Source organism: Sebastes umbrosus, chromosome 17 (genome assembly GCF_015220745.1).
Source record: "Sebastes umbrosus isolate fSebUmb1 chromosome 17, fSebUmb1.pri, whole genome shotgun sequence".
Taxonomy (NCBI): Eukaryota; Metazoa; Chordata; class Actinopteri; order Perciformes; family Sebastidae; genus Sebastes; species Sebastes umbrosus.
This window is the reverse complement of record NC_051285.1, coordinates 23,040,806-23,067,194: the sequence shown is the minus strand read 5'-3', so window position 1 is coordinate 23,067,194 and position 26,389 is coordinate 23,040,806. Positions and strand designations below refer to the sequence as shown.

Below are 26,389 nucleotides of genomic sequence, written 5' to 3'. Positions count from 1 at the left end.
AATCACACTCTCCGCATTTATTATGCCGTGAACTACAAATGTTGCATATACTGTACGTAACTGCTCATCTTTTTTGAAAGCACACCGCGAGTTTCCACACTGATTTTCTACCATCCAGGCAGCTGCTGGTTTCGATTGATGTAGGCACACAATGGAAATCAAGTTCAATCATACAGAGACTTGCTTTAGAAAGGTAATCCACCATTGTGAATATTAGGTGCCTTTTATTTATTTATTTATTTATTTATTTATTTATGATGAAATGATGTTATTATGTGGGAATACAGCTGCAAGCGGGGGCTGTTCTCTCTGACATCCGAGACTCCGGAGTCGGCTGCTGCATCAGAAGCTCTTATTTTTAATCCACATTGCAATTCCTTCTGTAATTTGCTCTTGAATCTAGCATGTTGGCAGCAGGCGATTTGAGGGGGGATCAGGGGAAATGCCATCCCCCTTGAGGGCAAAATAACCAAAATGCCGTCCCCTTGTTAACCTGCCACCCCCTTCTGTCCATCCCCTAGTAGCAGAGACAGTGCAGGGTCAGAAGGGTTTTTTAGTTGAATATGTTAGTCTTGTCTGCCTGACTCCCAGACCATGACTCTGAAATATCAGTCTCCAAACTGTGCTGTGTATTGATAAATCCACGGCGCTGTCCGTGGTGCTGAAGTAGCAGACGGATTGCGAATCTTACTCTGATTCCTGCTCATCTGTCAGTGTTGTCTTGGATCGTCTTGTGGGGGGTGGATGTAGGAAAACAGAAATAAAGGAGTATGTAACTGTATGTATGCTACAACATTGTACATAATGCTAACATATGTACATAATGTGACAATATAAACACAATATATGTAAAGAAATATAACTAAATTAAAAATAAGAAATGAGAATATATGAAATATGTACAAAATAGAACATATAACCACAGTGCAGATAAGTCAATACAAAATGTGGAGAAGTGGGATCTATTAAGTGTATTAAATATAAATGTCAGAATGGTATAAATAAGAATAAAATAAGAATATTTCTTGAAATGTACAATATTAATGTAGTATTATTGAGAATTATTGCACAAATTATTGTACAGTTGAGTTAAGTTGGTATTGTATATAGCAGCTGATGGGTGAAATAAGTCCAGGTCAAGTCTAATGACTCAGAGTGTACACTGTGACACTCAGAGGGAGGAGTTTGATGTCCTCAGGCAGGACTGACTTCCTGTGGCGCTCTGTGGTGCGTCTCGGTGGAATGATTCTCGCAAGACACTGAACCCCAGATTGCTCCCGAAGGCTGTGCCATCGGTGTGTGAGTGTTTGTGAATGAACATTACTTTACATCCTGATGAGCATCATTGTATGGCTAAGCCTCTGCCATCAGTGTGTGAATGTGTGTGTGTGAATGGGTGAACGCTGACTTGTAGTGTAAAGCGCTTTGAGTGGTCGGAAGACTGGAAAGGCGCTGTATACTGTAAATGCAAGTCCATTTGCTTGTTTTTCAGGACAGTTCCAACTCTTTCTCTGCAAGTGGATTTTCATGCTGTTTTGAAGAACAATATAAAACAATAGCTGCCTGGAAGGTAGCACATCAATTTGAAAGGCTTTAGAAAAAGGTTGGCACTGGCAGTAAATTTAAGAATACAGGATTTGTTGTCCATTCAGTTGACTTTAAGAGACTTTAAGGAACTCGTTATTGTAACAGCTAGGTTCAATCAGCATCACTGCACAGCCACAAGAACACAGCCACAAATCACAGTCTAATATCCTAGAATATATCACAAATACACATAGTACGTGGTTTTAAAATAAGTCATAGTGCAATGATTTGTTCAAAGCAACAGACACACATATCAAGAGCGTTGTTGGGGTCACCATCTTGCTCAAGGACAGTTTGACATGTGGAGTTGGAGACAACCTCACAGTGATGACTGAGCTGCTGTACTGTCTGAGCTACACCCTCTCACTAAATGCTTTTTTTCCACATGATTAAAAAATGGAAAATTCTGTAAAAACTTCCTACCTTGGGGTTGGGTGTGTCCTTCCTCAAGGCAATCCAATCTAACTCTGGCGTCTGCAGATTTTGTCACCAATTGTTGGATGTAAAAAATTTTTGGGGGGAGTGTATGGACAGGCGGAGTGGGTCAAGAGGTCAGCACAGCACACGGAAGGGGAATTGAAAGTGCAGGTTGCACAGCTGTCCAGATGATGGATAGAACAGGTGGCTTTAAGGAGAGATGAGGAAGAGGAGGAGGAGGAGGAGGAAACATGTTGATCTGCATTTTATACCCATCTAGGTGAAATAGAGAGGAGATCAGTCTGGCTGAGAGAAGGAGAAAGATGTATGATCTCATCAGCCTTGATGGATGGATGGCACAGTGCAGCGTGTGATCATTTTCTGCTGCTTTTTATATCTGACATGTGACACTCTCACAGCAGTGGGCGCAGCGAGACACGAGCTGTGATGAAAGCCACCGATGGTCAAAAACGTGATATACAGAGAGGTAAGGTTTATTCAAATATTGGCTGAACTCCCAGCAGCGGCACACGCGTCGACTCTGTGAGCGTTTATCTCTCTTATGAATTATACTCTTTGCTTTGGTGATATTTAAGAGCCTCTGATCAGCAGTTCCCAGGTAGACACAGCGAGCTGTCTGACTGATAGAGTCGGGGCGGCATATCTGAGCGCTGTTTCCTTCACCGGGGAGCGGCTGAGTCAGCGGTCTCCGAGAGGCCGCCGTCCATTTGTTAAGCAGCCTGTCACTTCCACTGGCTTCACCGTGGATCCCGCGGGTAGTTTATGTATTGATTTAACAGGGAGCCTTTCTCCATTTTTTAACATAAATGATGGCTCACTTGGCTCGATGCACTGGAGCTGCGCGACTCGGCCCCCCATCAGTAGTCAAAGCACAGGGGTTGCAGGTACAAGAGCTCAGGGTGACTTGATACGGTAAATCCACCTCCGCTACACATCTTAGAGTTGACATCCTGTACAGGAGAAAGATGCTAGTGAGGGGCGAAGCTGCTAGTTTGATGGAATCAACTCTATTTTTGTGATGTTCCACTGCGTCTGGATATAGTTTTTTCTTTTTTTTTTTTACTGCTCCACTTTTACAGCTTCTCACAAATCCTGCAACATCAAAACACAAAGCTCCTGGGATCCCGCCAAGCTCCCAAACATAACTTCAACTCTGTTGAATCCCGGAGCGAGTTGTGCAGCTTCAGAGAAGAAAAAATTCCACAAGTCCCATGTGTGCAGACTTATTCAGTATGATATAAAGGGAAATGTCACTGCATTTCTGCTTTGGAAGACAGTTTAGACATGTCAGGCATTAAAAGAAATTAGCCGTTGGCTGGGACACGAATTGCCAGTGTTCCCCTCAAACATTTAGTTTCAGGGTCAGAAGGGAATTGCAGCATCTGATCACATTTGCTAGTCTACTACCAGAGGCAAAGACTTTCTACCTCTATCCCTGAAACTATGTAGATAGAAGCAGCCTCTATGTGGGGAACATTGAAGTTCATGTTTTTATGTATTGACGGTTATGTGCACAGAACAAAATTCTTCAGATGTGTATTCTTTCAGTTTTAGAAATGGACAACAGCAGGTGTTATCATCATCTATTGCTAATGGTTTAGTTACCTCAGCCAAGGAGGTTCCTGTCAAATTCAGAATAAATTCTAAGATTCTGTCAATAACATATAAGGCTCTGCATGACCTCAACCCCAGTTACATTGTTGATCTCCTTGCTCCTTATTCAACCTTGTACCTTTATCCATTCCTCGCTCCAGTTGCAAGACAAAAGGTGATCGTGCCTTTGCTGTTTTAGATGGAACCCCCTGGAATCATCTTTCCCGACTAGATCAGATTTGCTGAATAACAAACGAATGTTTTTAAGCGGCTTCTAAAAACCCAGTCGTGTGTTTTTGTTGTTCTAGTTTGGTCTGTCTCTCATTGTTCTGTGTTTTGTTTTGCAGTTTATTTTTTTACCAAATTCATTTACATTTTTCAAGTGTGAAGCACTTTGTAACTGTGTGTTTTAAAACGTGCCATAAAAATAAAACTTTGTTTACTTACTTACACACATTATTTTTCACTTATGAAAACGGCCTTGGCGGAGGTCTGCACTCCCCGAGTGCCCTTTCAGTTTTTTAAAACAATATATTGATTGAATTTTCTTATTTTCCACAAGAGCAGTATTTATAAAAACAAACCTATAAGCAATAGTAACATACACAAACAAACACAGTTCACACCAACAAACATATACAGCGGAATAATGGAAGAAAAATCAGGTTCAAGATAATTCAGAGAGGGCAGCCAGACGTTGTATCACTGATCTGCTTTGGTATGTAGAATATTTGTAAGATACTCCAACGGTACCAGTTCAAATATAACTTTACACCAACCCTTAACAGAAGGGCCCTTATCACTAATCCACTTTAATAATATTAGGGCTGTCAAAGTTAACGCGATACTAACGCAAAGCTAGAGTGGAGAAACTAGAAAAAACCTAATGAATCCATTGGTAGCAACCATGTCACACTAGTTTGTCTGTAAGAATGCTAAATAACGCTCCAAACTTAAGCTAAATTTTGGCGAGGAAAAACTGGTATGGCCATTTTCAAAGGGGTGCCTTGACCTCTGACCTCAAGATATGGGAATGAAAATGTGTTCTATGGGTACCCATGAGTCTCCCCTTTACAGACATGCCCACTTTATGGTAATCATATGCAGTTTGGGGCAAATCATAGTCAAGTCAGCACACTGACACACTGACAGTTGTTGTTGCCTTTTGGGCTGCAGTTTGCCATGTTATGATTTGAGAATATATTTTTTTGGCTAAATGCGCAGTATCTGTGAGGGTTTCTGGACAATATTTGTGATTGTTTTGTGTTGTTAATTGATTTCCAATAATGAATATATACATACATTTACATAAAGCAAGCATATTGGCCCACTACCATGTTGATAAGAGTATTAAATACTGGACAAATCTCCCTTTAAGGTACATTTTGAACAGATAAAAAAGTGATTGATTTAATTTGTACTTCATGACCAATATGTATTATATAATTCATATGTAATAATTAATTCTCCCACACACTTTTAATCTTCTGTATATATATTATATAGGAGACATGCCATGCTTTACATCATAAAACAAACTAAGAGACACCTTCCCTGGTTGTTGAAACAGCATTTTCTCAATAGCAGATATCTCAGGATGACCTTTTTAAGGTTGTACTCTCAGTAATATAATGCCTTATTGGTATAGTTCATTAAAATAATCTTGTTTGTGGAGCTGTTATTTCTTCATCAATTGTTCAAAATGATATTAGACTATTATTTGAGTGCCCTTTCAGTTCTGACCAGCGTATTTTCTTGCTCACTAAAACCAGCTAAGGGTGGAAAATATTCCTCAACAAAAAGTTAATTTCCGGCTCTGCAACAGTGAAGAGTTTGCTGCTGTGCTAATGTGCAGCTCCACAGAGAGAACTGAATGAGAAGAAAAGATGAATACGGGAGCACCCAGTAGGACGTGGCTAAAAGCAGACGCATAATAAAGTAATTTAGATGCAAGTCAATTTGTACATCAGTGTAACATCTCAAATTGATATTTGGATTTTTTTGTTAGGCTGTTTGTGCTTATAAATGTAACCCCTCCAAGGCCAGAAGAATAAGCATTTTGTTTTTACTCCCATTAGTGCACCAGTAAGTAATGACTTTAATAAAACCAGCAGCTCCTGTTGCTGACCATTATTCCTGTAAAGCTCCCTTATGCTCTAAAACAGAAACAACGCTGCTAATGTGTGAAAAGGAGTCATGTTTTTAGATTAATATAATTGGTTAAATTCTCATTAAAGAATTCATAATTAATGGTTGAACACGAGCTTAACTCACTTATCATTTATCAGTGTTCGCCCGGCAGGGCATCAAAACTGAGCTTAATGAGTGACCTACTGTGTAATGATAAACTGTCATCATGTTGGATGAAGCGGCTCAGCAGCATGTTGTTGTCCAGTTACATCATCCAGTCATCATTCACCTCTATAGGCCACTCTCTGGGCTTCTTAACATGCAGCAGATGCTCTTTCTGATACTTCATGAGACTGATGCAACTGTGATCCAGACCTGGTAACACACACTTTATGTATTAGCCCTGCAGGAGATCTGCTCTCTTCTTGATTTGTTTGAAAAAGAAGATTCCTGACTTATTTAAAAGCAAGTAAGGGCGTACTGCTCCATCTCAAGATAAAGCCATAGAGTGTGGTTACTGGATTGATTCTCAAACTAAAGATATTTCTAAATATTTCCCTACACGTTCCTTTGTGGGGGTCGGGAAGTTTACCGTAATCTAAGCAGACCAGTCTGACTTGCTGATGAAATGAAGCAGAGTGGTGGAGGCAGATATAGTAGCGTTTCCAGTCGCTACAGTACAGTATGCATGAATTATGAAATGTGCACTTGGGACCAGCGGTAGTGCAGATCATGCATAAATGCAACAGCAAGCTGGGCTGTGTGAGTTTTTTGAGGGTGTGAGGGCTGAAGGAGGAAGCATCCGCTGAAGCCCACGCGCTCTCTTTAACTTCTCCATTACAGGTGGAGGAGGAGGCTGGGCCGCGTGGACGCACTACAAGTCCTTTTATATCTGTTAATATTATTATTACAAACAGATGTTTTAAATTGGGGGGAGGCGTGTACTTTTAATCAAATGCCAAGAGATGTATGAGCTATTAATATTACATCCGTATTCTGAAAAAAATTTAGTAAATTACCTCTTTTTTTCTGCAAACTCTCAAGTGATCTGGGAATAGTCATCCGGTTCAAACTGGATTTTTGAAAGTAACTCTCTCTTTAGAAGATGCTCTCATCAAACACTGACTAAATCATTTTTTCAGACTAATTAATTCCCATACTCTTCAACTCCTCTATGTCTTTTAAACAACATGTGGTATACGGTTTATTAATCCCAACAGCTCCTTAATGTAATAAACAGATACATAAAGAGATAAAGGCTTAACTAATCCAGGCTAACATGTTGTTATCAGGCTAAAGTAATCCTGTTCATTCTCATCCAGCTAATTCGGTCCTTTGAACACAGTCAGAGAATTGATTTGTTAATCCATGCTGGATTAGTTGTCTTGAATAAAAGTGCGCTCTTACTTTGAAATAAAGGCAACACGAGTAGAGAGGCGAAACCATGATCGGCACGCAGCCAGTGCTGATGTCGATGTGTATGGGAAGCCTCCCAGCATGCACTGGTGCAACAGACTCATGGACACAAGTCTCATTTCATGTGTGTTGTTGCACTGCTGTTATTGTGGATTACATTATGTTCCACAGTGTTAAACAACTATGTGTGTGAAGTGAACATCCTTCTAAATGGGTATACAACTTACTTTGAAGTGATAATCATAGGCCTGCTGCAGCTAAGGATTCTCCTGTACGCTGTGAAATATTTATATTTGAGAATATTAGCTCACTGCAAAGTCTTATCACGTACACATTCAGACTATTAAAAGAAAACTTGCTGTCAAAAAAGTCTCCCAAAAAGTAGCCTTACAGTGACAGTAGGCAGTATATTTTTGGCATCCTTGGGTAAAAATTCCATAATAACCTTCCAGCATATTGTAATTCAAGTGTTCTGAGAGAAAACTAGACTTCTGCACCTCCTCATGACTCTGTTTTCAGGCTTTAAAAAAATCTAGCCTGTGACGGGAGACTTTGGCCAATCACGGGTCATTACATTGAGAGAGAGCGTTCCTATTGGCTGTGCTCCGGTCATGTGACCAGAACTTGGCGTTCCCTCACCAGATTTCACAATGCGTCACAAATTTTCTCATTTTACAGCTAAACCGTGCACTACAAGATGATTCTGAAAACATTTGAGGAGACAAATAGGCCTTAACGTAACATAATATTGATTCACATTTGATCAGCGCTGCCTAGTTTGACCGTTTGGTCGGAGTTCGTAAGTGATTCACAGCCGGCTCTCATAGACAGCAGCTGGACAGCAGACCTCAGATCAGCTCTTACTGCTTGTTTTTCTCTAGTATGTGAAATCTTGCAGATGCAGTTAGGAGCACCGGAGGACACAGAGGCACATGATTTTTTTTCAGGTTACCTGTTTCATGCACTACTGTCACGACATAGCGACCGTTTTATAAAAATAACTTTTTTTAATCATATTTGCTCTAATCTCACCTATTTCAGCTTTAAAATAGTAGTTTGTTAGCCACGGATAAGGATTATGGTTACAAGGAGTACTTTGATAAATGCTCCAATTCTGTACAAATGCTGACATCAGATTTAGTGTTCACAATGTCAATGTGACAGTTTCTATGTGCTTTTCAAGGAAGATATTTTACTTCTCACCTCAGTTGTGAGTAGGTGGACTAATGCTTTTTATTATTAAGACTGGAGTCATAAATGTTGTTTACCCACAAGCAGGACTGAGCTTTAGCTACTAGGAGGGTAAGATGTCTACAGATGGATACTTACGGTATGTGGGCTGTAGTGTTATTATGCCAACGTGAGAGAGTGCAGGATTTCTTTTTCTCTTTGAAACAGCAAAGTGCTCCTCCCTTCCTCTCCCCCACATCTTCTCAAAGTCTCCCCTCAGTTCTCTCTCTCTCCCTGCAGTGCTATGTTTTTTGATGTAAAAAGATCAACCATAATATCTGGATTGGGCCTCTTTGTGCACCAATTAGGCTCTGCTGTTTGTTGGGATGCCAAACATACGTTTATTCTAACGAGCAGACGAGCTGATTAACAGTTTTCTTTTTCTCCACTGAATTTATTCACTTCATTCTAAAATTTTAAACAGTATGCTTTTCATCCATTTCTTATTAGCATCTGCTTTCAAAGCCAAGAAAGACAAAACAAGACAAATTCCATGGCATGGTGTCTTTTGAAGAGACTCAGGGGGGGTGGGGGGGGAAGGAGCGGAGAGGGGAGGAGCAGGGGGTCGGACTCAAAAGTATCAGTTGCGCTATAATTCAATTACAGCATCTATTGAGAGAGAAGAGAAAGGAGAAACTTTGCCTGGGGTTCCTCTCTTTTGACTAGCCATCAGCCCCCACCACCACCAGCAGCCTATTATAGGAGCTGAATAAAGAGCTGTGGCCCGGCTCTGAGGATGTCATCATTAAATCAGACTGTGAGGAATCCCATACATTTCAAACAGGCTATTTGATCTCCCTATATCTGATCTGATCCGCTTTTGTGATCTATTATGAACGAGGGCACGATATGGAGGAGAGAGAAGAGGCGCTATTAAGAAGTTTCTGGTTAGATGAAGTTTTATTTCCCCTGCATCTCAACCTGTACACCCCCCTCCTCTCCGGGACATCAACTACCGTTTAATTGACAGCCGAGAAAGAGAAAGAGGAAAGAAGCTGGAGAAAACAGGTCATGATACACACCTCAGGTACAGTATATGATGACTCTGATCTGATGCTGTAGTTTGGAGGCACATGACGGAGGGAGGAGGTATAGGGAGGTGAAGTCCCGCCCCTTCCGGTGGACCACCATGGGACCTTATTTTGAAAAAAAATATGAACGGTAGTCAACGGCGAGAGACAAATAATTTTTTGATCCAGTTTAAATTGCGCCATGAATCACACATATGATGTTTGTCAATTTAAAGGTCCCATATTATAAAAAAGTGAGATTTTCATGTTTTTTTTATTATAAAGCAGGCTTAAGTCCTATAAAAATACTGTGACAGTATCGAAACACTCAATCCACAGGGAAATACACACAGCCCGTATTCAGAAACTCTGCATTTGAAACAAGCTGTCAGGATTTCTGCCCATTTGTGATGTCACGAATATACAATATTTAGACCCTTGACACAATTTTAAATGTAAACATTCTAAATGTGTCCCAGTTTATTCTTGGTTGCAGTGTATGTGAATGTCATCAGCCTACAAGAGGTAAACACGGACCCAAGCTGTTGCCCAGCAACGCAATTCTGTTGCAATTCCGTCAAAATGCGCTATAACGGAGCGTTTCAGATAGAGGGTAAATACAGGCATATTCAGGCAGACAGTATGAGGAAAATAAATTTGTTTTTTTTAACATTACAGCATGTAAACATGTTCTAGTAGAAACACAAAATACAAGTATGAACTTGAAAATGAGCACGATATGGGACCTTTAAACCACTTCCTTTTACCTCTGCATAGACTCAAATGAAGCAAATATATTTATTCTGGCATTAAACAAATCGTAAAAAAGTAAATCGCGATACATAGGTGAATCGATTTTTTTTGCCACCCCTGCTCTCTACAATGATGAGGACAGGATCATCATAATCTGTGAAAATGTAAATAAATTCCCTCCTTGATTCACTGTGTTTCTTGTGATGTTCAAACAATGGGACTGTAAGGCCGCGTTGCTTCATGGAGTTTTGAAAGCGAGGTATTTTTCTCAGAGCAATGCGCCTAAAATAGAAGCTTTTATCTGCGTCCTATAGCCCTCCATAACAGTCTCTTACATATGAGTCACTGTCTGCGCTGCTCCACCTGAGGGTTTCATAAAGATGATTCTCCTCTGGGATGATACCAGCATGCATCTATTTCCTCTTCCTGCACTGCAGCCGCTGTGAAACCAGAGATGTGGTTTATGTCTTTTTCTACCAGCAGCTCTGGGAGCCGAGACTCCACTGAAGTTTTTGGCAGGCTGGCAGGTACCCGAGGCAGTTTATATTCATACAACTTCTATTCACAGACAGAAATAAATCATCTTCTAAACGTCTTTTTGAAAACGGAGAACACAATATAACATAACGGCTTTAACAAAAAAAAAAAGCTCTAGTAATTTCTCTCTGGAGTAATCTTTGGTCTTTTGTTGGTTTTGGAAACATTTAGGCTTCAATTTTTAGCTTTGAACATCACTGATGAGCTGATCATTACATATCATATTTCAGCACGTCCTTCCTACCACTGGATTATTATTATTGACTGCACGGTTCATTTAGTTAAAAGCTGAGAAGGTTGAGAATATAAACTTTAAAGAGCCATATGGGGAAATGCAGTGTGTGTAAGAACAATGGGAAAATTTGTAAAAACGGCATTATCACCTGGCTGCTAACAATTTTCTAGTTATAAAGATATTTAATTACAAGGGCTGTTGATTAAAATATTTAATTGCGATTAATCGCATGATTGTCCATAGTTAATCGCAAATTATGCACACATTTTTTATCCATTCAAATTGTACCTTAAAGGGAGATTTGTCAAGTATTTATTTTCTGTCTAAAGTTGAGTGAAGGGGCTTTTTGGGTTTGCCATTGACACAATCCTAGAGAGTTTATTCTTAGATCTATAGTTTAGGTGACTGTATACATTTAGCGCATCAACTCTTTTTTGACAAAGACAAAAACAACCTCAAGCAGGCGTAAACTTTTTTTTTGCAGTTGAGGAAGTTTTATTGAATTTTGCTGTTTCAATACAGCTTTTCTAATAATGCGATACCTCAAAACGCGCATGATATTAAATTTATGGGAACACGGCTCATGTGAACACAGGTCGTAGTGCAGCTTTGGCTCATTGATCAACAATAATTCGTCGCCCTGGATCCCAGAAAAGAAGTCCGTTTGGTCTCCAGGTGGTGCAGCAGGTGGCAGTCGGTGCAGCAGGTGGACAAACTGAAACCAGGCCAGCTACACTGGAGCGCTGTGGGAAAGGCTGGATTCACCTGAGCCCCTGTTGACTCCCACTACACATGGCAGTTTCATTATCTCCTCAGTCTGTGTCAGAGAATGTGAAAGGAACTATTCATCAATAAAACAGGAGTGCACGGCACAAATTAAATGGAACGGAATCGAATGAAACTGAATTAGAATGGATCGATACATAATATTTTATTAACGCTGTCACAGATTTCATACATGAATTGAATTCACCCTTGGACATAGTACGTCGGTGTGTTCAGATACAAACACACACACATGCAAAAGACCACTATGTTTAGTTGGTGAATACAGTCTGCCAGACGTGAGAACAGAAATGACAGGTTGAGGTTGGTGCAGCCTCTGGTGACTCTGAACCAACTTCCTGCCCTGAGCTGTGATCCAAATCAAACATCCCTCCACAACCACGTACAGCACAAGCCTCGCAAAGTGCAGCATAAAGGTGTGTGTGTTTCCTGCACGGGCTCATATATGCTGCCAGTTCATTCAACTCTCACTGTGTGTGAAAGCGGCACTCTTGACTGCACGAGAGATTCCCACCGTGTTTTCATTTAACATGACACCAAAGACTCAACACCACATTAAAGCATTGCTCTGCAGCAGGGAGCGTCCTGTGTGGGTCCCTGGAAGAAAACGCTTTCTAGTCTTACTGTGTGTCTTGGCTCTCAATTGGGCAAAAATTACAGATATTGACATTGATACTATAAAGTAAATGTCACATTTGAAATGGGATGCTTGTGTTGGAGGTGTCATGAAGACAAAACTATTTAAACCATTCCAGGTAGCAGAATGTGAACATGAGGCGCAAACATCAGTAAATCAGCCCATATGGCGAGATTAAAGCAGAAAGTTGGCTTTTTTTTTGAAAATGTGCTGAAATGCAAAAATGTGTCCCTAAGAGCAGAGGCTTTAAATTATTTAAGTATTACATTTTTGAATTATTCATTTTAATGTCATTACTTTGATAAAAAAAAGTCTTCACATCTCCCTCTACATAATGACATTAACGCTGCACTTGACTTTCTGAACCTGATTAAGAAAGCCACAGTTTTCCTGTCTGATTCAATGTTTTGATAATGTTGCAGCAGAAGAAGATTCTAGAAAACACAAACTTCAGTTTGCAAGTAAACCGTTGTGCTCACCAGGAAACAAATGCTAACCTAATGAGCGAAAAGGAGGAGGAGTTTTATAGGTTTTATGTACTTGGCACATCTTGATGATGTAAGAATGTTGCATAAAACCCTGAAATATATCTGTGTCAGACGTCACAATGGGACAACAAATTGATGAAAAGGCAGAGGAGATGGCGCTGAAATCAGCAGTGGGATTTTCCATTCAAAATATTCTATCTAACGTTGTGAAGAGAGCGCAAGTATATACTGTAAACCACTGCTAGGACACCCAGTATGGACCCCAAAATGTCTTTTTCTCTTTGGAAAAACATATCTCTCTGAGATCATCTTCTGTTCCTGAAGAACAAATTACAGAGGCAGGCTTCAGGCAGAAAATTATATGAGATTGTGTCTTTGAACCATATCTCAAAGAATTACCAGAGCAGGTCGACAGCTCAGCGCACTTGTGTTCCATCCATATACTAGTGGAGCCAGAAAAAAACTGTGGGTGTGCATCAGAAAAATTGGGTGTGCCACATGATCCGGGAGTGGACTGGGACTGAAATTCAGCTTGGGAGGCCAGAGGGCACGATTGAAAAACTCGCACAGGTACACCTTGGCACACCTGTGGCTATAGCTATTGGTTGCATAATGTTTTTATTTGCTCAAGGCACACCCATATAGACCTCTTTGGACTCACACAAACCCCTTTTATTAATTGTCTTTCCACTTTTATTCTACATTGAATTATTCATTATTCTTCAGCTGACATGTGATGCCAACAATAGAGAATTAAAATTAAGTGAGTGACTCTTACCAGCTCTGTAATTCACAATAGTTTATAGGAAATCCATCTGCAGTCTACAGAAACACGTCAAACTTGTCTTATAATGAATTATTCTGCACAGTTTTCTACTGCAAATCAACAGCTGCGGTGGAGACAGACACATTAAAAAACAGTTTCAAAGTGATCTACATTTCCATGAAGAATCATAGATCAAATGAAATAACTCCCTCGAGACTGTCCAATCCTGCCAGTCCTCTCCCGGTGTCTCCTTCCAAAACACCGGGTAACTGGGGCAACGGCTGTACGCTCCAGCGTTTTAAGAGTCTGGCCAAAGTGTTGCCCGGAGCTCCACATTTTAAATTACACTACAGGTAGATGTGTGTGTCTGTGGAGAGCAACATGAAAAATCCAAATTTATTTGTGGATCACGTTCATATTATGTAGCAATATGAAGATTAAAGAGGCGACTATTTTGTTCTCAGACTGTCGGCAATTATTTTTGCATGTAAAACAGTTGAATCTAACTGAATGAATCTTTAAAAAAAATGTTTCAGAGATAAAATAAATAACAACGTGCAAAAAACTAGGCTGCATTTTTAGTTCCATTTTCATTTTAGATGTGGCAGTACGTTGGTGTTTAACTGCAGATGGGTATTGTATTGATCATTGTGATGACAAGTAAAATTGCACTATTACGCATGGAAAGCACGTTTGGATTTTCAACATATCCAGAAAATAACTGATGAAAAGGAGTTAAGTTTATTCATATATATATATTCATATTTGAAGCTTTGAAGAGTTATTTTGGTTCTATAACCAGGCGGCAACCTCCGGGTCTGAGAAGTGAAGCCAGTGCCTTAAACTTGCATTCTTTCTAATAGCCAGCAGGGGGTGACTCCTCTGGTTGCAAAAAGAAGTCTGATTGTATAGAAGTCTATGAGAAAATGAGCCCACTTCTCACTTGATTTATTACCTCAGTAAACATTGTAAACATGAGTTTATGGTCTCAATCGCTCGTTTCAAGTCTTCTTCAATACAGCATGATGTTCATTTAGTAAATTATGGCCCCATTTAGAGTCAAATAGACCATAAAGCAGGGTATGCTTTAGGGTGTGGCTACCTTGTGATTGACAGATCACTACTACGGCATTGTCCAGTCTGGGAGAACTTTAACCCTTTCACAGTGTGTTTTCAGTTCATGAAAGTCAATTGTAACATTTTGGTCGCCTAAAAATGTCTTATTCAGCATTCGGTTGTACTTAGCTCCCCCCTCTCGTGTCACTTCTGGTTGCAAAAACCAAGATGGTGATGGCCAAAATGTCAAACAAGAGGTTTCAAAACGGCAGTCCACAAACCAATGGGTGACGTCACGACTACGTCCACTTGCCGGTAGGCAAACCTGGCCATGAAATTACAAAAAGTGCAAACCCTCGTCACACTGAGCAGGACACACTTGACTGCAATCAGCATTACGTTCACAAATATAGAGTCCCTAGTCTTATCACAACCTGGATTTGCTTTTAGTAGTTTTGGGCATCATTCCCATCACTAAGTCAATTACTGATAATCTAAGAGTTTCTGAAGAGCCATCTGACCTTTGCTTTAGACTGTCATCACGTTGTCCATAACATAATCTTAAAAAGTATGTAAAACTGCCGTTGCACATTAAATGACAAGTGCTTTTTTCTGTACATCTAGGTATCATACTCATTGTGGGATTTTAACCCTATACCCTTACAATCAGTAATAGGATTCCCCCTCTGAACATACATGTGTTCGTATGCTTACATTGAATGACTCCGTATGTGCGTCCGTATGTATGTGTACGAGAGGGAACGGCGAGCGCTTCCATGTCCTCCTAAGTGCTCCTGAATGTCACATCCTATCTGCGGCCTGTCCCCGAGGCACAAATGGACACTCCATCCACTTGTCAGGTGATTAATCTCCGCTCCTCTTCTCTCCCTCATCTCCTCCCCATCTCGTATTCACTCCGTACACACACACAGCTTCGTCAGCCATTCAGAGGAGCGTCACATACACACACTTATCCTTACTGCGCTCCCTCTCCCAGTCTCCGCCCAGTGAAGATCAATGAGGAAGACGGATGTATTATTCAGCACATTAATTTAGAGGTGGAGGGGGTGCTTTTTTTGTGTTAGTGCTCTGGCGGGAGGAATCCTCTGAAAGATGATGGAGTCACAGGATGAGCAAAGAGAGAAAAAAAAGTGGGAAGGGAGGCAGTTAAAAGAAAGTGGACTGGACGGGCGAAATCTCAGCAGATTCTTTGTGGGAGGTGGATGGAGCGGAAACACCTCCGGTGGCTCGGGGATGTTCTGGGAAGCTGTGTTACGGTGCTAATGGGCTTCTACAGGCAGAACATGTCGAGGCTGATGCTTTACCGCTGGGCTCTCACGCTGCTGAATGCTGATTAGTGATGGGAGGGCCGAGGCAAGCGCACAGAGGACGGCATATACCTGTACATATTAACAATGCACAGGAACAGCAATGTGGCAACCTCGTCACGTCTGCTTATCGGCGGATCCGCAGAGCTCTCGCTTCACCTCTTGTCCTCCATAAAGGCGAGACATTGGATTGTAAAGTGGTGGGGTTATTTCTGTCAAGGGCCGAGCATTAACCGCGTCCTCTCCCCGGCGCTCCTGAAGAGCAGAAACCCCTCCACTCCTCCACAGCTGAAACATGCAGCCATTCAGTCCAGGCTTGGAAAGGCAAAGTGCATTTAATGAGACATGCCTTACCATCTCCATCTTGTAACTCCCAATTGAGGAGACAATGAAATTTCATTGGGCCGTACTGTGTAATCCCCGGCTTCCTTAATGTAATTGGAAATCAGAGAGTCCCACTCAGACTGTCCCTTTATTACTCAAAGCAGCTGGATGGAGTTTTTTTTTTGTATCAGTGCGGTTATTGGTCTCCAACAGGCTCAGGATGTGGACCATTTATTGTGGGAAGCCAATAAAGTTTCTTTATGATGGAGCCAGGTAGTCTTACATGTGTATCGGCCCTGACTTTTATTGTCATTGAAACACTTCCAGGCTGGTTACTATTGTTGTGGGATTAATTGGTGATTGTAGGTCAAATCCTCCAGGTATAGAGTGGTGCAGGAATGAGTCCTAAAACACATAAATGAGTTAGCATTTTAGCACTTCCGGTTCCCTTGTCTCGAAGTCGATGGGTTTTTGAATGGGGTTTTAATAGGGCGATTAATTGCATGATTGTCCATAGTTAATCGCTGTTGTCAAGTATTTAATACTCTTATCAACATGGGAGTGGGCCAATATGCTTGCTTTATGAAAACGTATGTATATATTTATTATTGGAAATCAATTAACAACACAAAACAATGACAAATATTGTCCAGACACCCTCACAGGTACTGCATCTGGCATTCAAAATATGCTCAAATCATAACATGGCAAACTGAAGCCCAACAGGCAACAACTGCTGTCAATGTGTCAGTGTGCTGACTTGACTATAACTTGCCCAAAACTGCTTGGGATTATCATAAAGTGGGCATGTCTGTAAAGGGGAGACTCGCGGGTACCCATAGAACCCATTTTCATTCACATATATTGAGGTCAGAGGTCAAGAGACCCCTTTGAAAATGACCATGCCAGTTGTTCCTCGCCAAAATTTTGTGTAAGTTTGGAGCGTTATTCAGGCTCCTTGGCGAAAAGCTAGTATGACATGGTTAGTACCAATGGATTCCTTAAGTTTTCTAGTCTCATATGGTGCCATATGATGTCTTGTCTTACAAAACATGTAAGTATCATAAACGCTTGTTTGCCACAGACCTTATTTTCTGCTATAATCCAAAACCCAATGGAAAAATCCCATTGGCTTTTTACCCGAGGGAACTCGGGTGATGCTAACTTCCTGGTTGGCCTATAAAACTACGTCATCCCTGCACCACTCTATTATCTGCATTGACTATGGACATGATGTAAAAGTTGTGTTTTTGTGCCTTGGCATACCTTAAGTCACAATATCCTGCAGATGATTACCTTCCAAATCAAGTTTTCAGACTGCAGCGAAGAGATTAAGAGAAAGAGATTAAGACAAGTCTGCCTTCTGTCTTCTGCCAAATGAAAACTTTCATTTCTTCCCTCCACAATTTTCCACTCTTTCAACCCTCCCGTCTCTCCTCCCCGGCTCCAGCTGTTGCAGTGGCTCCACCAGTTATTAACACACAATTACAATCTATTTAGGAAGCATCACCGAGAGGACCAGTGCTGTTAGCAGCTCATTTTCTACTAAATTAACTTGTGCTCAGAGCCAGCGCAGTCGTGGAAAAAAAAAAAGGGCCTCGGAAATCTTTCCGTATCGTCTGTAAGTAAACGTGGTAATGATTATGAGGTTTTTTTTCATCAGAGCACACACAGACGCAGTGTTGGGAGTTGATTAATTGGGACGCCATTAATTGAAATGTTGGTTGTTTGCTGTAAAAATAGCTGTGTGGCGCTCTGATAGCCTTTGTTAGTCTCTCGGGCTGTTTTTAAATGGCACGCAGAAAATGTCATGTATATAAATCTGTTAGTGCTTGCAGATAATTGACTGAAAACGGACTGAAGAATACACAAAAAAAAGCAGCTGGATTTACAGCTTACATATGGAAATATTTAGATTTACAACCATTTACATGCAATGTCTTTTTCATTTTCCTCCCAGGCATTTTTATGCTAATCACCATTGTCAGACTTAATTTAGCTGACTACAACATCATAGCGTGTCTTTTATTGTTTAGCGAGCGAACCTTATATACCTGGACACGGCTGCCCTCCTCCTCTCACGCTCCGCTCCCCTACCTGAGACATAATGCACCTTTTAATGTGTCGTAGTGAATTGAGAACAGCAGGGTGGGAGGTATAGGCTGCACACCGGGGGCCCACGAGGCACGCCAAGATCAAGCAGCAAGAGAGAGAGGAGACATTCCTTTGCATACATGAATATCATTCCAGCGAGAGAGAAAGAAGAACAAAGACCTCCGAAGTTAATGACTTTTCCGTATCTTCAAGTGCGCCGCTGCGTCTCCTCCGCCCTCTTGTAGTCGCCGGGTTCAAAAGAAGAAAAACAAGTAGCTGTGGCAGGAGTACCCGAGATAAGAGCACTTATTAGCAGCTTGTTTTCTTCTTTACTTGTTATGTCCCTGTTATGGTATTTTAAAGTGGCTATATATTTTTTTTTGACAGTGGATCAAATGACTACTTGTATGTGGAGGGTGTCGCTCATGATCAACCCTGATAATTACCACCCAAATCTTCAGTTCATCTCAGCTCTAGGGAGCCTAATAGCGTCTTTTAGCTCATTGATTACGGCCCGCAGTTTGATTTGGTTTTGGTTTCAGTTTTGGTTCACTCTCAGTGCTCACATACGTCATTTTGGCCGCAGAAGATACCTGTTTTCAGTCAAGAAAGCACAAAAAACTCACCGTACATTACCTGCTCTGCGCCTAACAGCAGTTAGACAAGTTAGCAACCACATGGCCTATCACACCAAATCATCCAAATGAATGCTAATGCTGCTCCGTATCTTCTGGATGTCCGCCATATCACTTTAAAAATTGATGATATGGGAGTTTTGTGTTGACAGCTTGTTTCTGCCACCTCCATGTGGCCAAAGAAATGAGTTATTGCAGGTTTAAAGGAAAACTATATGGCACAATCTTTAATGTTAGGGAGTTATTTTGTGTAGATGTAGGCTATTTCATTTGATGTACTTACTGTACATACTTCCTACATTCCCAAGAGCGCCTTTGATAATGAACCTCCCAGAGACTATACCGGAACTTGTTACTGATGGGAATATATAAGCAGGGACATACTTTTCCAAATCTATCCAGCTGTGTATGTAGTCCTATGTGTTGGTGGTTTTTACCAAACCCAAAACGACATTGCATTTTTCGCTATGGTGGAGAAATTGCCATCTCTGCTTTGTTGGATTTCTTCCCTTATGATTGTTGAATGGTAGTATAATAAGCTATTCTATCTCTCTTAGTGTTGCTGTCTGTGAATGTTTTGGATGACTACAACATTTTCTCTCATCAAACTCCACTGTAGCTGCAGGAAACAAGGCTGCGTTGTCCATTTTTTTGTCCAGCTAAGAAAAGAATAGTAAGTCACAAACAAAATGTTCGCCGAAGATATCACCAGCAAAAAAAAGCTGCTTTACACCAAGCACCATTCATACTTTTTAGTGTTTACTGATAGTAATTCTCATCAACATCAACTTTATCTTTATATTTATCTTCCACCTCGTGCCTTCTATGTTGTCATGCTACAGTTACATTTGCTATTTAGTACTAAACACAAAGTACAGCTGAGGCTGATGGTAATGTCATTAGTTTTGCAGCTATTTGGTCATCAACCTAAGTATAATTAAAATTGTCATATCGTCACATTATTGTCATAATATTGAAGCTTCCATTTGCCACAATCTCAAAGGAAGAAATTGTCACCGGAGGTCTGCACTGCTACAGGACTGAGAAACTGTGCTGAATAATGATGTGAATCGTAAATGAAATCAAATTAACTTCTAATCTTTCTCAAAATGATTTGCAATAAACCCACTTTCCTGCAGGAGTTTGTTCTTATTCTGCACATGCTCTTTCTCTGCTTAATTGCCATACGGTCAAGGTGCCCTTGTGCACGGCACTTTGCTCCCAGCAGTTCCCAAGTAGCTGATCTGTAACCCAGATGTGAACGTGTGTAAAAGCACTGTTTATGTATGCGAGGCGACGGTGAAGAAGAAGAACACACCACAAAAACCTGCACAAATAAGGGTCAAGAGAACAATCATCATCATTGCCACCAACCATCATGGCACTTGAATATTTCCCCCGCTCCCCTCTCTGCCTCTCTGCCTCTCTGCCAAGCACCCCGAACAAGTTAATCAAATCTTCTGTCAGCCGTGGAAATCTCTCTGCTTTCATCCTTCCTCCATTCACGTCAGTCACATCAGGGACATGCATAATGACACGTGTTTTAGGGCCGTAATTCCCTCGTGCGTGTTAGACAGTTCTCTACGATCGCCCCCGCCTGCATGCTAATCACTGATGCCGTGCTTGTTTTCTGACTGCGTTAGCTTGTTGCACTTGTCCAAGACAGGCACTGTTTTTTTTTTAAATGTGTCGAGGAGGATGTGTGGCAGCTTTATTGAAGCCGGGGAGTCGGTTTGAGAGGTTACGCAGATCAAACAGCACCATGAAGACACGCAGGTTGTGGGAAACACTCTCGCCCACCCACACATACTGTACACACACTCCCTCAGGGCTTTAAACTCAGCCGCCACTCGTCCTGGAATGCACACTTTCCCAGGAGTCTCTTTGTACAGTAAGAGCAGAGCTGGAGGACACAGAGTGAAACGCCGGTCAAAACACTGACGACACTTTGTACAAACACAACTGGAGAATGAAATGTGCCGGCTGCTTGTACGCATTTACGGTCGTAGCTTGTCAGAAAAGTTGTGAATGAATCTGTCGTTTGTGTGATAATTCTTTCTGCCTCTGTTTTGCTCCTCTTGCTTGCAGCACGTGTGTGTGTGTGTGATTAAGCGAAGATGTAATGAATGGGGACAGCGCCCTGTTGTTTGGCCGTGGAGTGCTGTTTTCCAGCTGAGAGAGCCATTAACCTGTTTGGAGGATTGACTGTGAGATTGCACAATGTGACCTGAGACCAAAACACAGACTTTTGGCTTGAGGGAGCGTTTTCAGATGTAATCATAACTATTTGGTAAACATGTGCACGTTTATTTGTGACTACATGACAGAACAAGCAACTTTCCACAGAAGAAGAATGTGCTTTATGTTGTGAATATGTGCAACTGTATGAGTGTCAGACATAGACTAGTATATATAGATAGCGACGTTTCTCCATTTCCTCCAACCGTGCTGAAGTGAAGCCAAAATATTCCGGATACGGGAGCTGCGATCTTGAGATTTTTACGTCATTTGGAGCCGGAGTCTGCGCAGTAGTGATCAGGGTGAAGAGTATAGAAGCAAAAAGTCGATCGGTAGTTGCTTTTTCAGTCCAAAATAGCGGAAGCGGAGCTTTGCTGCTGGGCGCTGATGTTGCAATGGAAAAAACAATTGACTTTCACTTCTTGGGAATATACATTCTTTGATCGGGGCGCTGGAGCCGCGGTATCGAGCAAGATAATGGAGAGCGAGCCGGTCACTGTTGTGAAATATACCCGACAGGGCGATGCGGAGGGGTCTTGCATCGCCCTGAAGGGGTTTATTTCACAACAATGACCCGCTGGCTGTACATTATTCCGCTTATTACACGGCTACTTACTTAAGAAATCAATATTTGACGCAAAAATGGTCCGCCAGAGTCCGACATCAGAACTGCATTCATAGCAACGGTCCGTTATACATAGCAACAGCCTGCTGTAAAGAAATATCGGACCGTAGAACGCTGTGATTGACCAATCAGAATCAAGTATTCAACAAAGCAGTGTAATAAGGAAAGTTAAAGTTACATCTCCTCTCTCGTACAATTCCCGAGGCAACGGCTCCGTGACGACTTCACTCAGAGCAGCTGTCAATCACAGCTGTCAATCAGGACGTCTCACCCTCTTTTTATAGCATCAAATAACTAATTAAAACCAAATTCATCATAAAAATGAACACTTGAACATACATCAGTGTGATAAGAACTACCTAAATGACAGAAACCATCTTTATGTAAAGATATGTATTGTAAGTATGTTAAATATGTATTTGACATGTACTTTGACTTTTTAGGCCCATGTCCCATCCACTAATATGGAGGGGGCGGGATTCATGACCTATACTGCAGCCAGCCACCAGGGGGCGTTTGAGATGTTTTGGCTTCACTTTTGGGGAGCTGTCATGTCGTCCATCTTTATATGCAGTACAGTCTATGATGTGAGTCATGGTGGTGTTGGGTCTACTTTCTAATGTGAATAAATGGAGCTATTGTTCTGTGATTGTTTTCCTCAGACCAGCGCGGTGCTCTGTTCAGGAGGCTGTGCCCTGCTGGCCGTCAGCTCCCTGTTGGCCATCATCACCATCTTCCTGCCCAGCGGAGGATGCGAGAGGAGGATCTGCACCCTGGCTGGATACATGCAGATGGCTTCAGGTCGGTACACATGTGAATACACACACAGACATAGGAGCACAGAGGACATCCTTCTCACAAATAGCTTAAAAAACATGATTTTTTTTTTTTTTTTTTACTTGCTAAATCCTGCCTCTGTGTAAAATTAATCATTTCAGTATCTTGCACTCCCTGTGCCTCTCAAGTAGAAGACATCTTTCATTATCTCGTCCTTCACCTCTGCACCAAGCACTGATAGCGCTGTCTATTACCAGAATTGTAAAAAAGAAAAAGGAGCTGACTTTGTTGCCCATCAGTCAAACAACAAAACAAAAGAATCAACTCGAGGACAGCTGCTGCTAGGCAACCAGAGTCTGCATAGCACTCGTACGGGTGAGCCAGCGAAGGGAAGGCGAGGATAGATTTAGAGCCTGCTGTAAAAAGACAATTATGCCTCCTTAACACAGGTCATTGGTTCAGGGTTACATGTGGCCGCCACTTTCACTCAAACAGCGGAGTAGCCTCGTAAACAAAGCCTGGTCTTGTCAGCGTTTGGGCTTTAAAAACCCATAATGCAGCACGGCTAGTGTCATTGCTCAGTCGTACCGGCCTTCACACTCTTTCCTTGTGCATCGGACCATTTTAATGGTAAAAATGTTTTTTTGTTGTTGTATGAGAGGATACAGTTCCTGTGTGCTTCTGTTACAGCAACATATTTTCTTATACGTGTCTCTCTTTCTCTACATTCCTGACATTTTTTCCTGAAACTCTTCAAGCATTTCTGTTGCCAGTTAGTAAATCTGAAGTAAGCCCCTCTGTTCTTCAGGTCAACTGATCCCCTTAATTGTTATTTGTTTAGCTTTACGTAGCCTCTATCCTTGAGAATACTGAGTAGCTAATTTAAATCCCAGCACGTGGCATTTAATGAAGCATAATTAGAGTCTGAATTCATTGGGCAGGTTAAATCTTTACCGACGAAACCTAGACTTTCACAGGGCATGGTTAATGGTGTGTTTAAAGTGGTGCTTATTGCTTACAGCCAGACTCCGATACTTCTCTGTCTGACTCCAGGATCAGATCAATGTTTCTTTGGGAGGACGAGGAGGAAAGCAAGAGCCTCTTGTTGTGAATGTGTGTGCACGTATCTCTGTGTGTAATCCCGTCTTTCGCAGCGACAGACTTTGCTAAATAACAATACGAAGCGAGGAGCCGGCTCTTTGTTCCGTTTCCAGGTCGACTCTTGTCTAGATAGATGGAGGTTTCACAGAGAGCCCACAAAGCCCCGAGGAGGGCAGATCAGAAGAGTGTTTGTTTTCCCAGCATTGCAAGTGTGTGTGTGTTGAGTGCTACCAAAGAGGGCCGATAAACTGAAACAGGTAGATAAAGAACAATGGTTTTCTTTGTGGCGTGCAAGTGTTACATTTGAAGGTGTGTGTGTTTTCTAGCAGATTGGGAGAAATGAACTGGTGACGAGACACTTGTCAACTTTCCCTCAGCAGACAGAAGCCTGTTTTGATCCCCATGTTTACTACAGTATCTCTGACAGGCAAAGGAGATGTCAAACGCGTGTGTGTGTGTGTGATGGTGTGTTACTCTACTTATGATGGCTGAAAGTCATTATGAGGACACAAAGAACAAGAGAAATCCTGCAAAGTGAGGACGTTTTGCTGATCATAACTTTCTTCAAGGTTTGGGATATGTTTGAAATGTGTTCAAGCGAGGGTAAAAGGTTAGGGTTTAAGTCACTTTGAAGCAGTGTTTTGAGAGGTTCTTGTTTCATTTGCAAAACATCAAAAGTGTGAACCAATGAAATATCAGATAGGACGGGAGGGGCGGGATTATTTGATGGGCAGAGTGCTTGGACTGGAATATCCCAGTTTTATTGGGTAGAAAGTTTATTTGCATTTGAAAGCTGGTACGATTGAAGAAAGTGAAGACGATTTTCAGATACATGATGCAAAAAATTCTGCACTTTTGTCATTTGTACATTGGATCATGTGGCTTATACTGTATTATCACTGGAAAAAATCGTAATAGGTGAAAAGATATTTTTTATTTTATTTGACGTAGGGTTCATTACAGTGAGGCATCTTTGTGGTAACTTCACAATAGCAGGTCAGAATTCACAACAAGTCTGTTGCACTGTTTCAAAAAAAGTGAAATGGTTAAAATTCTTAAAAATACATTGAGAATATGCAAATATTGTTTATTTCAACAGTTTAAAGTTGCTCTTTATGATATCCAGAGCATCACTATAGCAGCAAAAAAACTATTAGCTGAGGAGTAATGTCTACCTGAGCAGAGAATGAATTCACTCTCCATCTGTGTGTGTGTGTTGTAATCCAAACTTCTCCTTGCTTTGTTGACATAGCCGGGCCTGCCGCACGTGCTTTTAGTGAATGTTAGTGCATGTTAGTGCATGTGTCCCACTGCTGCTCTGCGCTGCTCTCCTACGGCGGTTACAGCTGATAACCCCATCCCAACCGACGTTGCCGTAGCGTGGCACCCAACCCTCGGTCTCCCCAGGTAAACACTGTTAACTCTGTCAGCAGTGTTAGTGCTGTTAGCACCGTTACGAGCCTTTGACGCCATGTTGACAGCCGTGCAGAGGCAATACAAATGCTCCCAATCTCGCATTTAGCACCTTTTAAAGATGTCTCCTACTTCACTGAAAAGTCCATTTTCAGTGCACTGGAGGTTTCATGTTTCCACATCACACTTGTGTAAGTTGCGTATTGGACCACAGTTGGCTTCCAAACAGTTAATCACACACACAAAATCACACAGTGATAACAAGAGTTGAGGGGACTTTATTAGATTTTACAATGAAAATGTGACATTTGAGTGTTTGTCATCTTTCCACTATGAGCATTTAGCCTTAATTAAGGGTACAGGTGCTCTAAATGTGGTGGCTGTCACTATCTGCAGAAATAGAGCAGGACTTTTCAAGTACTTGAACCTTTTTCTTAGACATGCCTGACATCTGCAGACCCCTTACTACCAATAGTAGTAAGTATGCACTCATAACGAAGCTGCAAGACAGTATCAGATAGATCAGTGGTTCTCAAACCTTTTCTGTAAGGCCACCCGTTTGTAGATGAAAGATATTTTTAAACCCCCCGCAGGCTAGTGCAGAAACATGCATCATTAATATTTAGTCTCATCGCGCCTCCCCTTTTATAACTCTGGGCCCCCCTTAGGGGTCACGCCCCCCAGTTTGGGAACCACTGTACTAGAGGCTGAATCATTTCCATCTAAACTGTGCTCTTACAGCCCGCCTCCAAATCAGGATGGAATTCCATCATGTGCTGTATCACTGCTACTATAACACAGCTACAACGTAGGAGGCACAACCCCAGGAACGTTTGTATGTTCTCTCAGAAGTAGCAGCACATGACCTTACATATCAACAATTCTGTCATGTCTCGCGGCGCACACACCACAGGGCTGGTTTGAACTAGGAAAAACCTTTTTTCGAGGTAAAGCTGCCCGGCTCTTTCCTTTTTTTCAGCCCTGTGGTCCCGTGGGTGAAGTCCAGAATTAGATGTGAACTGGCTAACCCTCCACTGGGTCAGCTCGGCGCTCAATCCAGCGGTTCAGCTGCTGCGCCGGCGAGCACTGCCGCCATCAATGTTTTATGCTCAGAGCGAGAAAGGGAGGCAGAACATTTCTGTGCGCTAAGGCGGGGAGCTTTTTCTCCTGTCATGCATATTTCATCGGCCTG

At 41.7% G+C, this 26,389-nt stretch overlaps 1 protein-coding gene and 1 long non-coding RNA gene across 2 annotated transcripts in view; both read left to right on the top strand.

Moving 5' to 3' along the window:
* LOC119475415 overlaps window positions 1–26,389 on the top strand; it is a 307,840-nt gene that overhangs the window by 87,314 nt on the left and 194,137 nt on the right. The window lies entirely within an intron of this gene.
* LOC119475413 (transmembrane protein 211) overlaps window positions 1–26,389 on the top strand; it is a 112,154-nt gene that overhangs the window by 11,657 nt on the left and 74,108 nt on the right. Inside the window, exon 2 of the mRNA XM_037748084.1 lies at window positions 22,569–22,707. Coding sequence (XP_037604012.1) covers window positions 22,569–22,707 — 139 coding nt within the window. The remainder of the gene's footprint in view (window positions 1–22,568; window positions 22,708–26,389) is intronic.